Source organism: Pelophylax lessonae (genome assembly GCF_965119305.1).
Source record: "Pelophylax lessonae genome assembly, chromosome: 13".
Taxonomy (NCBI): Eukaryota; Metazoa; Chordata; class Amphibia; order Anura; family Ranidae; genus Pelophylax; species Pelophylax lessonae.
This window is the reverse complement of record NC_138780.1, coordinates 123035739-123049696: the sequence shown is the minus strand read 5'-3', so window position 1 is coordinate 123049696 and position 13958 is coordinate 123035739. Positions and strand designations below refer to the sequence as shown.

At 42.1% G+C, this 13958-nt stretch overlaps 1 protein-coding gene across 1 annotated transcript in view; it reads left to right on the top strand.

Moving 5' to 3' along the window:
- LOC309569260 (putative N-acetylated-alpha-linked acidic dipeptidase) overlaps positions 1-13958 on the top strand; it is a 256771-nt gene that overhangs the window by 160180 nt on the left and 82633 nt on the right. The window contains exon 12 of the mRNA XM_082275019.1: positions 6204-6271. Within this exon, the coding sequence (XP_082131145.1) occupies positions 6204-6271 (68 nt within the window). The remainder of the gene's footprint in view (positions 1-6203; positions 6272-13958) is intronic.

Sequence of the window (13958 nt, the reverse complement as noted above, 5' to 3'; positions counted from 1 at the left end):
CCCCACTAGCTGGACGGATTGCGAACGTATAGCCTTACGTCTGTTTTCAGGGGATCTTGTCGGATCGGATGCCAGGCGGGTGTTAGCAGACATTTGCCTCCCCTTAGAGGTCAATGGGTGGCCCGCTCGGGTCTGCCTGAAAAACGGACAGGCGGATCCAATCTTGTTGAAACGGGCCTAGGGCTTGCCCCATAACTGAAGAGGGGGAGACTTAGTTTTTACCAAGAAATAGAATCTATATAAAGTGAAGGGTAAACAGTATGTCCTGCCAAACCTTTTTCAGTTTTGGATAGAGTGGGGCAACATTCGAACCCCATCAGGTTTTTACTGCTCTCTAAAACTCTGCTACAGAGATTTCCCCTTTCATCAAACAAGTAGTGCAATAAAATCTCCAACAACCACATGGATAGAATTACAAATGTAAGGGTTTTTTTTGTTTGTTTTTATAAAGTAGGTGAAGCTAGAAGTTTTGTCAGCTGTTTATTGCTTAGTAAAGAAATAGCCAACATGCCAAATATGAAATACATGTTGGGCAGCATAGTAGCTAAGTGGTTAGCACTTCTGCTTAGCAGACTAGGGTCATTAGTTTGAATCCCAACTACAGCACTACCTGAACAAAGTTTGCATGTTCTCCCTGTGCCTACAAGGGATTCCTCCCACACTACGAAGACACGCTGGTAGGTAAATTGGCCCTAGTATGAATGTGAGCTTGGAACATTTGATTGTAAGCTCCCTGAGGCAGGGACTACTGTGAATGTACAATATATATGTAAAGTACTGCATAAATTGACAGTGCAATATAAGTACCTGTAATAATTTTTGAGGTTCACATATGGCATGCTAGATATTTCTTTACCTAGCTTCAACGTATATCACCATAAGCCATGCACCCATTATTTTTGGCAAAAGGGTAGGTTGCTGGATGGATTGGATGGTCGCTAGCTTTTTATTGCAGTTTATGATCCTATTGCAGTTTTTCCTTTCCTTCCTGTCTTGTGAAACTTTTGTCATTGTGACAGTAAGGCCAGCCATACACGGTTGAATCTCGGCCGGTTTAGCAGGAACCGGCTGAGATTCGAACGGTTAATGAGCATTTTGAATGTACCATGTTGGTCTATCGATCAACTTGGGTAGAACCAGCCTGCCAGATTTGCTTGCAGAAGACAATGGCAGAAGACAATGTCCCGGTAGAAGGGATTCCCCCATCAACACTCTGTGTTGATGGGGGAATCAAATGAATTTCTTTCCTGGAACCCGTGGTTGCAGGAAAGAAATTTGCTCCTTGTATGGCCAGCTTAAGTGAGACTCAAATAGTGGCAAAAACTCAAACAGAATCTCTAATCCTTCCCCAAAAACTAAAAAGAAGAAGTGTGGGCTGGACATAGATTTTAATACATTAAAAAAAATGAAAGAGTATGTTTTTCAAAGCATTAAAGGTCATTTTAAAAATGACTTTAAAGGAGAGGTAAAGGAAACACAATTGGAAAGTAAATTGGGGGTAATTGTATTGTTTTAGATCCAGCATTTCAAAATTGGTGAGCGCAGCAAAAATATTAGCACAAAACTTTTTTGCAGTTTCTACTTCATTCCATGGCTGTTTTATATACGGGATTAGTTGCTGCAAATAGTGGCCCCATAGATATCATTCATAAAATATTAGAGGTAAGAAGAAGAGAGCTAACAGTAACACTGTGCTCCATGCTTCATTTAAAGAGAGCTAGATCTTGGAAATGACACAGTGGGGGTTATTTACTAAAAAGGTGCAAAATCTGGTGCAACTCTGCATATAAACCAATCAGCTTCCAGGTTTTATTCCCAAAGCCTAACTGAATAAGCTGATTGGCTACCATGCACAGCTGCACCAGATTCTAAGTGCTCAAGGTTTTGTAAATCTACCCCCTTGCATTTACCTCTTGCTGTTCTTATCAGAAATAATTAATGGAACTCTTCTTCAAAGTGGAACTTAAAGTGTCTGTAAACCTCAAAAATGAAATCTGAACAAAGAACATATTTCTATAGTGTTCACTTGCCTCTCTCCAAAGCACAGAGTGTAATTTCTCTCTGTTGTCTAACTCCTCTGTTTTTAGCATGTGTCGCTTCTGATAAGTTTTCCTGACACCAAGAGCTAAAAAGGTAACTGGGGGGGGGGCACATAGCCTTTGATTGACAGCCTCAGCTCTATTCCTGTGTGCTGTGTGAAGGGGGTGTGTCCTTTCCCTCCAATCAGCTCTCAGAGATCTTGTACACTGTGTAACTGCAGCTCCCCACCCCCTGCTTAGCAAGTCTGAGAAAAACATTTTTATTCTCTGAGTTTTACATGGATGTACAAGACAAATGGGTGCAAAAAACAGGTAAAACATATGTAGGAGGATTTGTTTCATCTCCGTATATCACCTGCTCACTAGGTAAAGGTAAGGGTTAACAACCATTAATTGTATCTGAGCACCACAAACTGAAAATTATGATAAATAAATGTTTAATATTCAAATCTAACTCACCCATCCTTCCATGTCCCCATGTATTTTTTTTTGTTGAGAGATCACTTTTAGACCCCCCCCCCCCCCAACATTTCTAGCCGTGGCCATCTTGAATAAGGGCAGGTGATTAATGTAGCGTTTACTTCATTTAATCCATCTACCCTTAGCTCAGGTAGCCTATGCCAGAAACCAGGAAGCAATCGAAGAACAAGTAAATATGCTATATCTCCCTATCTATTTAATAATGCTAGCGGCATAAGGATTAACCTCTTCACGCCAAAGTAAAGAAAATATGCGTCCTTCGGCTTCAAGGGATTGTATTGGGGTGATGAATACAGCTGCAAGCATCACCCCAGTACCGTTTTTTAGAGCAGACAGTCGGCTTTCTTGTGATAACAACTGATGTGGCTAATCAGACGCTCGGTCATTATCACAAGCATCAGGAGGGGACTTCTCCCCCCCTCCCGCCACATTCCGCTGCTCCGCCCGGGTCTCCCATCCCATCAAATTTTGGCACAGATTTGGCTTTGAACAAATCTCGTAACCCAGAAGAGATGTTATGACATCACTTCCAGGTACTGAAGCCTTCAAAGCGCCAGATTTAAAAACAAATGACAGTATTCAAAACAGCCAAACTTGGGGTCTTGTAAACCCCAGATCCCTCCATAAAGAGTACATGTTACTGCCTATTATTGTCACAAGGAATGTTTACATTTCTTGTGACAGCAATAAAAGTGATAATAAAAAAAAATGTGAAGGTACGGTGTCAAAAAAAACACCCTATCCCTCGGTGCTTGGGAACAGTCGCGCCCACTAATGTAAACAGTGTTTAAAGCACACATGTGAGGTATCGCCGCGATTGTTATAATGAGAGCAATACTTCTAGCACTGGACCTACTCTGTAACTCTAACATGTAAACGTAAAAATGTTTTAAAGCACCGCCTATGGAGATTTTTAAGTATCTTAGTCTGTCGCCACTCCGCGAATGTGCACAATTCTTTTTTTTTTTTTTTTTTTTTACGTCATGAAAGTGTATTTCTTACAGAAAAATTGCATTTGAAAGACCGCTGTGCAAATACAGCATGACATAAAATATTGCAATCATCACCGCTTTATTCCTTATTGTCTCTATATATAATGTTTGGGGGTTCTAGGTCATTTTCTAGCCAAAAATACTGATTTTAACTAGTAATCAACAAGTGTCAGAAAAAGGCTTAGGCATGAAGGGGTTAAAATAGTTATTGTTGATCGAGAGAGTTTAGTTCCACTTTAACCACTTAAGGACCAGGCCTATTTCTGACACTTGTTGTTTACAAGTTAAAATCTGTATTTTATGATACAGAAACTACATATATATATATATATATATATATATATATATATATATATATATATATATTTTTTTTTTTTTTTAGCAGAGACCCTAGAGAATAAAATGGAGATTGTTGCAATACTTTGTCACACTGTAAATGCACAGCGGTCTTACAAACGCAATTTTTGTTTTGGAAAAAATACACTTTTTTCAATTCAAAAATAAGAAAACAGTACAGTTAGCCCAATTTCTTTTTATAATGTGAAAGATAATGTTACGCCGAGTAAATTAACTAACATGTCATGCTTCAAAATTGTGCACGCTTCTGGAATGACGACAAATCTGGTACCTGAAAATCTCAATAGGCGACGCTTTACAAATGTATACAGGTTACCAGTTTAAAGTTACAAAGGAGGTCTAGGGCTAGAATTATTGCTCTCGCTCTAACGATACCTCACAAGTGTGGTTTGAACACCATTTACATATGCGTCCTCTTCTGTAACATCCCTTGGAGTAGAAATAAGCAGGACAGGTCCTCTTTAATGTGAGATCTGGGGTCAAAAAGACTTAATTTTTTTAAATCCCCAATAAAATAGGCCCTTTAAGGCCGTTTGGTGGAAGCGACGTATGACGTCTCTCCGGTCCTGTGAAAGAGGACCGCCGGCTGTGTAGAGGAATACCATGGTTATGGCAGCTATCTCCTGCCATAACCCTGGTATTTAACGTCAAAGTAGCGATGAAAATACAAAAGGGGCGGTCTGGGAGTGGTTAAATTAACCTTCTTCCTGTAAACACTGCTATAATATTTTCACTATACACAATAATATGTATTAAAATATGCTATGCTTTCCCTTTAATACGCACTAGTGGGGAAGCATTAGGCTCCTTCTCTAGCAGTGGTCAGCATTGGTGCAAATAGTATATACTTGACTGCCTTTATAAAGTAACATAACAGAAGTGTTAATTTTGGTAGCAAATTTTGATCTAGTTTTATTTATAGTCTTTTGAGTCGTATTTTAGTCATCTGAATTATTTTCGTTTTAGTCATATTTTAGTCGACTAAAATCTCCAGTACATTTTAGTCGACTAAAATCTCATACGTTTAGTCAACTACAAATCAAATGGGTTTAAGTTAATTGTAATGCATTATTTAAACATTTTTCTAGAATTTCCAAACAAATTATATACTCCTGGATTAAAAATCTGTTAATACGTTATTAATTATGGTATTAAGGTTTGAACATGCACTACAGACACAGATTAAGTGTCCATTCACACTGGTATGACTTGTCAGGCGACTTGGTCAGCCTGACAAGTCGTGCACCGTCGCTCCCACTGTGTAGTACAGGAGCCGTTCTAATAGGAGCGACACAAGTCGCTCCGACTTAGAAAAAGGGTCCTGTACTACTTGGGGGCGACCTGGAGGCGACTTGCATTGACTTCCATTATGTGAAGTCCGTGCAAGTCGCGCCGAAGTTGTGCTGCACACAACTTCACAGGTCGCCCCCTAAGTCGGAGCGACCTAATGTGAACGGGGGCTTAGCCATCGTGATATATAACGTCTTTATAAATAAAACCAAGTTACATAAACAAACAAAAGTATTGCTATTTGACAAACAGAAGTGCAAGTTTAAAATGCAAAAAAAAAAAAAAAAAAGTTGTAAACTCTTTTGGCTGTGCTGTCATTGCACATATTACCTGAATATATTACCAACATTAATATTGAGAAAAAATATAAGAAAAGCCTTTTTCTAAATTTTTTTCTTTCAGCGGCTTAGTAGATGCCCCTTACTTATGCTTATGCGGTAGTACAATAGATGTTTAAACTTTAATGTACTATTATTACAGGCTCTGGATGGAATTGTGTTGCCAATTTAGAAATGGTCAGCAGAGGAGTATTTAATTTTGATGTCAATTTTCAATTTAGTTTTAGTGATAGTCTTTTGACTAAAATGTCATTTTAGTTGTTAGTCGTATTTTAGTCTTATGTCTAAAATGCCATTTTAGTTTTAGTCATATTTTAGTCATCTGAATTTAATTTTAATTGTATTTTAGTCGATTAAAATAGTGTTAATTTAGTTGACAAAAATATTGTAGTCGAAGAAATTAACACTGTATAACAGGCTGCTTGAACACAGTTAATTTAAGTAGTTTAAAATATGACGTGACCTCATCTATTTAGCAATTCCTGCTGGAACTGTATTTAATTCTAGTACGTTGTGAGACTGTTTTTGCTGGTTTTCCGTGTAGCCTGTCTGAAGTGCTTGACAAAAAAGATAATAAATTCAAAGTCTCTAATTCCATATTACCATAACTTATCTTCTTAACATTTAAGATGTGTTTTTCTTGGTTGTGACATTATTTGTTTTAGTGAAAACACTTCTTGATTCATGATTACATCTCTTCCTTACAGGAAATTCCACCCTCCGTGCGCTTGCTACTCCCATCCTGCATAAACTACTGTTTGCCGCAGCCAGAAAGGTACATCCATTACCAGGCAGTACAATGGTCACTAGGTTGTAATATACTATAGACTTTTTCCTTGCCAAATCAGTGATTCATCACGTCAGCACTTTAACAATGTTGCTGTGAGTATAGTTGCAGACTATTTATAATATCAAAGACCATACCCAGGATCCATTCCTTATTAGGACTCTGGTCCATGGGTACAGGGGCCTAAGTAAACTGTGTTAGGGGGGGGGCACCAGTCCTCCTGTAGGTGGCCCAGGCACATAGGGGGGCCCGAACAGCACAGGGAACCGGTGTGGTTGGGCGAAGGGGCAATTACAGAAGGAAGCCCTATGTGACTCTCTGCAGCAGCTGAAAGCCTGCTTCTCTCCCTCTGCAGGGAGAGACACGGACACAGGGAATTGTTCCTGTAATTGCTTCCTCGGCTCCCTCCCAATTCTGTCTGATTCTGATCCCCCCATGTTCCCCCCTGTCAGTCTGACACCCCCAGACTTTTAAACATTGTAATCAATAATTTTTTAAAATTGTAAAATAAAATTGTTTTAAAAATTGATAAAGGGTTAATTTACATAGGTTCTCTGTTATGTTTGTGTCCGCTAATAATGATTTTAGTGTATTTTAAGTGAAAATTTTGCTTTGATATATTTGGGGGGGGGGGGGGGGAGCTGCTAGGTAGGCTGTACAGGGCCCCATGATTTCCAACAGAAGCCCTGCATGTCCATAAATGTGTAACTTGCTGTATTGCTGTAACATCCTGATGCTGATGAAACTTAGGAAATATCCTTGGGGGGGGGGGGGGTGGTTACTAAAACTGATGCGCCCAGAATCTGTGCAGCTTTGCATAGTGACCAATCAGCTTCTAACTTCAGCTTGTTCAATTAAGCTTTGACAATAAAACCTGGAATCTGATTGGTTACCATGCAGAACTGCACCAGATTCTGGGTTCACCAGTTTCAGTAAATTTCCCCCTAATGTGTCTTTTTTGGGACAGAAGGATGATGACTATACAGGGACTCATTAACATTGACTTTTCCTTACACTGCACTTTCTGGTTGACCTGCAAAACTTTCAGCTGGGCAGGAATATACCTTACAGTACAAACAACCACCCCAACCTCTAACTGGCCTTTGCAGCAATCAGCACATGGAAGGGCAACACGTGTCAATAAACAACAGAGAAAAATTCCCAGCTCACAAACCAGCCAGCCTGCAACAAACCAAATTGTCTTGTCTAACAGTTCATGTTAAAACCAGGGGTTTAGTTTGCACACATTTGTAAATATATGTGTAAGCTGCAGAGGCAACTTAACGGCACCCCAGTGTACTGCAGTCCTAAGGCTGGTTTCAGACAGGGGGCGGTCCAATCATGTCCGCCTGTCAAATTTTTAGGTGGACCTGATTGGATCAGCCACTGTTCTCTATGGAGAGGTGGATGACACCTGCCAGCATCCGATCCCAACCTGTCCACCAAAAGCAGATCCATTCCCCATCCACCCAGTTAATCAGTTGACAGTGGGATGGAAACGGATAGGCAGTCCGTTTCTATTTGACCACCCCATAGAGAACAGCGGAGCTGTGTCCGTGTCCACTCTGTCACAGAGAGATCCCCTGCTGAGCAGGCGGATGTGCATTACAGAATCCGCCCTGTATGAAAGGGGCCTTACTCTATAAATTTTCAGAGTCTCTAAAGTTGGAGCACATATATAATAATGGATGGATTGAGGGCAGGTATGCCTGGAGGGAGCTCCCCTCCTTAAAGGTATAGGGGTGTGTTGGACACCCAGCAATAGCATAATGGCAGCAAAGATATCGAGTGCATCCCTTCACCAATTAGCCAACAGTAAAAACAATGGCAACCACCCCAACCTAAAACTGGCCTTTGCAGCAAGGGGCACATGGAAGGAGCGATGCTTGTCAAAAAACAATAGAAAAATGCCCAGCTCATTTTACTAAGTTAGTAAGGAACATGCCTTATCCTGACTAATCTGAGTGCCAGGTGACATAATTTCCGACACAGTATGAAGACATTGTAGTACCATTCTTTCAAGTCTTTTTTTATTCATGCAATTTGGAACGCTCCATAAATGTACCTATGCATGGTGCAAGTAGTAAGTGATCTTTCCCAATCCACATCACATTTGAACCTCATCAAGAGCAGGAAATACATGCTGAAATTCCTAAATACCATCACAGAAGCCATATAGTCTTGTACCACTTGTAAATGTGATAGGTTAACTATCGCATTTGGGAACTTGTAGGGTGGCAGGGTGAAAAAAATAGTAAAAAATATTCATAACCAATGTTGCTCTAATAGATACACACAGGGGCATTATGGTTAGCTGGCAATCTACATTGTTGCCAAGTGAAAATGCAATATAATCTCATGCGTTAGTTAACATTCCATAGTAAGCTGTAGACATTTGGATGATTCCATGCCATCAGGTTAAATATGAACTCAGCGGGGCATAATAGAAACTATATAGGGGGGGCGGGGTCTGAACATGGCCACGTGAGGACACTCTGAAACAACGAGCTCCAGACCTTTCCCCGCCGGACCCGATAATCTACAGTGTACTTACTCTGGCATGACCCCCGGTAAAGAGAGAGGAGGAAAGCGTGGGACGCGCTCCACTGCCCGTACACCAGGCAAAAAGAGGAAGGGGGAGGCGATAGCCCAATTCTTCCGAACCCCTCAACAAGCAAGCGGGGTAGACTCGGGCGCTATCCCAGTGGGAGACAGCAGAAGGGAGAAGGGTGGAGAGAGAGAGAGCTGAGCCGCTCTGAGACACCTATGTCAAACACGGCACCTATCTCCACGATGGCTACCTCCCCTGGCTCAGAAACATCAGACCTTCAAATGCAGATATCGCAACCCCAAACAGATCCAGAGATCCGGGCACTGCTAAGGGCTCTCCAGACCCGTTCGGAGATAGAGTCACTAGTGCTCCGTATTGAGGAAACACATCGGCGGGAACTGCAGGCGGTGAAGGCGGATGTACAGGCAGCTTCAGAGAGGATACAGGCAGGTGAGCTATCAGCCTCTGCATTGGAAGCAAGAGTAACAGCACTGGAAAAAGCACAGAGGGAATCAACCAGTACGGCTATCTCTATCCAGCTCCACTTGGAGGATATAGAGGACAGGAGCAGACAAAATAACTTACGGATCAGAGGCATACCAGAGACCATAGGAAGAGAGGATATGCAGGAGACAGCGGCGGCCATCTTCCAAAAAGTTTTGGGCTCGGCTACTCCGGAGACGGTTGAATTGGACAGAGTCCATAGAGCCCTGGGACCTAGATCCATCAACCCAGACAGACCGAGGGACGTGAAATGCAGAGTGCATCATTATACTCAAAAAGAAACAATACTACGGAAAGCATGGGATCTGAAGACAGTGGATCTGGATGGCGTGGCTATTAAAATCTTGCCAGATCTATCAAAAAGCAACGCTGCAACGCAGAGCCATTCTCCGTCCAGCATTAGACGTTGCTCGGCGGGCAGGGTGCACATACCGATGGGGATACCCTCTGGCAGTATTTTTGCGGAAAAGGCACCCTCACATTCACGTTGAGGATGCCATCAGAGTTACCAGCTTTTTTTGCCTTCATAGGAGTGAATCCTATCCAGATGCAGGACTGGCTGACCGTACCACTCCGCATAGAAGGAAGACAGAGGGAAGAGACATCTCATAGAGGTCACAACAACCACCCCCAAAGGCAACAGGTGGAACCCCAAGCGGAGCTGGCAGATGGGTCGTGTGAGTCATAACTTTAAATCCGATAAACTATACCGTTTGCAAAAGTATCATACTTTTTATCGTAACTATGGAGCTCGAGGTTATCTTGAGTAAAGCAAGTCTCCGGATTTGGGGGAGTGGGGTGGGATGGAGGTGAGGGGACTTGATGTCAGTTTGATGTCCTCTGATATGGAACTAGACTGTTATGAGGGGCCGATAATTGATAAGAATAACAGGACTTGAAGAATATTGCCATATTGGGAGGGAGTGGTGAAGGATGAAAAGGATACCCCAAAATAAGGCAGCATCAATGAAAAGTTAAATGTAGAAAAGGGGGACTTGTTTGTTGATCTGATTACACGTGAACTGGGGGGTGGGGGAGGGGAGGGCGGGGATTAAGATGGGGATACACTTTTTGTCTTCTTTCTGAATGCCCAGCTCCTATGGAAATGAATGCATAATAATGTGATGTCTGGGAGAGGTGCTGTGGGTGGTTGGGGGAGGAGGGGGGGGTGGTTCTCCCCCTTTTTTTTATTTCTCTTTTTGGAGACAGGGGACACCCTGGGAGGTGGGGAGGTAAATGGAGCCCTTGCCGGGAACCCTTACATCTAATGAGCCAGTAGGTACATGTGGGGAACTTAAACCGAAAGAGGATAAATATATTGGAAGGATTAAAAATAAACTAATAAAATAGATCGGACACCGGAGCCGGTGAGGGGGGGACGGGGGGAGGGGTGGGGGAATGGGGGTGTAATGTTCCGGTACCTTTGGTACCCTAAATTACTCTTTTCACAAGTGTATGCGCCCCACCATTCTCTTTTGGAAAGGTGCGCATACACCTTTAAGACTGAAGCTGTCATCACTCAGCGCCGGACTAGATGGCTATTTAAATCGACGGTTCTCACTCACATGTGTTCGTTCAAACACCCTTACCTGGATGCTAACTTGGCTTGAAGCTTTCGTGCTTGCAAGCATACCTCGCTGACGGAACCTCGCTGCGCTGATCCCTGCATCCCGCTTCCGGATCATCTGCTCCTCCTGAACCAACATTCGGCTGTATTGCTATTAGTGCTAAGTACCCCGCAGGGGAACCCTCTATAAACTTATACTAAGCTTACACTATCTAGCTCTGCATAGTAAAGACTATTTATCACATCTGCATATCTAGATTGCTAGCTCTTAAGACTACTGCTACTTATTCCTGCACTGGGTTGATCTCTCTTGTATGTCCACCTGCTACTCTGTCATCTGCTACCATACATGATTGCTAAACCTACCTGCATCCATCTGCTACTGTCTTACCTTCAAGTGTCTGTCACCTACCACCTCCACTCAACCTGTCTCTTAAATCTTCATCACTGTGTTACTACATACATAAAGTCACTCTAGGAACCAGCTTGTTGAGTGTGTGTATTTACTAGCTGAATTAAGACCTTCCACACATGATGAGTCATTGAGGTTGGGAATGGTATCTCAGCATCTCTCTTACATGACTAATGAAGTGGAATATTTCTGCAGCTGAAAATCCACACCATACATGAAACGCAGGAGCGTTACAGATTGAACGAACCCACAAATGGATTCAGCAGAAATAACCACTCAGGTGACACAATTAAAACAGCAAGTAACTGCGTTAATACACGCACTTGCTGAATTAAAAGAAGACAATCAGGCTCTGTCGCAGCAGGTAATTAGACTGACACAACTTACCTCTGCTCAGTCCCCTGAACCCAAGATAAATCCCCCTTTGGTATTTACAGGCGATCGCAAAAAATTTTGCAAATTTAAAAACGCATGTGAGTTACTTTTTTTGCTAAAACCTCGTACCTACCTTACTGATCACATTAAGGTTTGTACTATTATTTCTTACCTAACAGGCGATCCTCGAGCCTGGGCAGACTCTCTTTTTGAGAAAAACGACCAGCTTCTCAACTCCTATGCCTTGTTCCTAGCAGAACTCACTAGCCTATATGATGACCCCAATAGGCAGAGTACTGCCAATCTTCAATTAAGATCCTTGAAACAAGGAAGGAGGCCTGTAGAAGACTTTGTCGCGGAATTCAAGAGATGGACCCTTGATTCAGAATGGAATGATGCATCTCTGAAAACCCAATTTAGGCTTGGCCTATCAGAAGCCGTTAAGGACGAGCTCGCCCGAGCGGATCTACCAAATACCCTGGATGAATTAATACAACTCAGTATTACCATAGATAGAAGACTACGAGAAAGAAAGGCTGAGAAAATGGGAATGCCATTATCCGTTTCCTCTCGGATTCCGGCCGTTAACCCCGTTCCTATGGAGGTAGGAACCATACGCCCACCGCTATCAACTATGGAAAAAGCCAAAAGACGATATGAAAATCTCTGCTTGTACTGTGCATCCCCGGATCACAAGATAAATGTCTGTCCCCTAGTCAACAAAAAGAAGGGTGAGTGTTCACATGTCCTCCTAGGGGGATTGACAACTTCATTCACTAACCCTTACATTTTTGTTTGTTTGACATTACAGTGGGACCAGAACAGGATTACTACTAAGGCCATGATTGACACAGGATCTTGTGGAAATTATATTGATATATGTTTTGCTGCTTCAAATAAAATTCCTATTATTTCTAAACTTAAACCTGTCTCAGTAAGTCTTATTACCGGTGTTCCGTTATCCTCTGGTCCGATCACCGATCAGACACAAGCACTTCTAGTCACTATTAACGAGTCTCATAGGGAGACTATTACCTTCGATTTAATACCTTCACCCCACTTTCCCATTGTGTTGGGACTTCCCTGGTTACACACACACCAACCAACCATAGATTGGAAGGAACGGTCCTTGGCCTTCCTTTCTTGCTATTGCGAGGATACGTGTAACCTCCCGTCTTCCGGGAAGATTCTGTCTATGGTGACAGATGAGATTGCACCACTATGTTATCAGGATCTTTCTGAGGTTTTTCTTGAGAAAAATGCTCAAGCATTACCTCCTCATCGAGACTATGATTGTAGCATTGATCTACTCCCAAATAGCAAATTGCCGTTCGGTCATGTTTATCCTCTTTCACAGGATGAACTTTCCCATCTCAAAACCTATTTGGATGAGAATTTGGAAAAAGGTTTTATTAGACCTTCCACTTCTTCCACAGCAGCAGGACTCTTTTTTGTTCGCAATAAGGACTCAAGTCTCAGACCTATCATCGACTACAGGAAATTGAATGCTATCACAATAAAAGATCGCTATCCTCTACCGCTTATCCCTGAGCTCATTGAGCAGGTGCGTGGAGCTACCTATTTTTCAAAATTGGACCTGAAAGGAGCATACAATCTCATTCGAATCCGTGATGGACACGAGTGGAAGACTGCATTCAGAACCAGATACGGATTGTTCGAATATCTTGTGATGCCATTCGGGCTATGCAACGCCCCTGCAGTTTTCCAACGATTTATAAACGATATTTTTAAAGACTTACTAGATGTCTGTGTTGTGGTATATCTGGACGATATACTTATATATTCACGATCCCTGTCTGAACACATAAGACATGTAAGACTTGTACTATCGAGATTGCTTGCACATAACCTTTATGTGAAACTGAAGAAATGCTTGTTTCATAAAGGCGAGGTACTCTTTCTAGGCTACATCATATCCAAAACAGGAATCGAGATGGACATGAGTAAAATATCCTGCATTCAGGATTGGCCTACACCAACCACACGCAAGGTGCTACAGCGATTCCTGGGATTTTCAAATTTCTACAGGAAGTTCATTAAAAACTTTTCTGCTATTGTGAGACCCCTCACACAGCTCACTAGCATAAAAAAAAACATTCAAATGGTCAGAAGAAGCCAATAAAGCTTTTCACTTGTTAAAGACAAGGTTTACGTCCGCTCCCATATTACGCCATCCAGACCCATCCCTCCAATACATTCTGGAGGTAGATGCGTCAAACATGGCAGTAGGAGCAATACTCTCCCA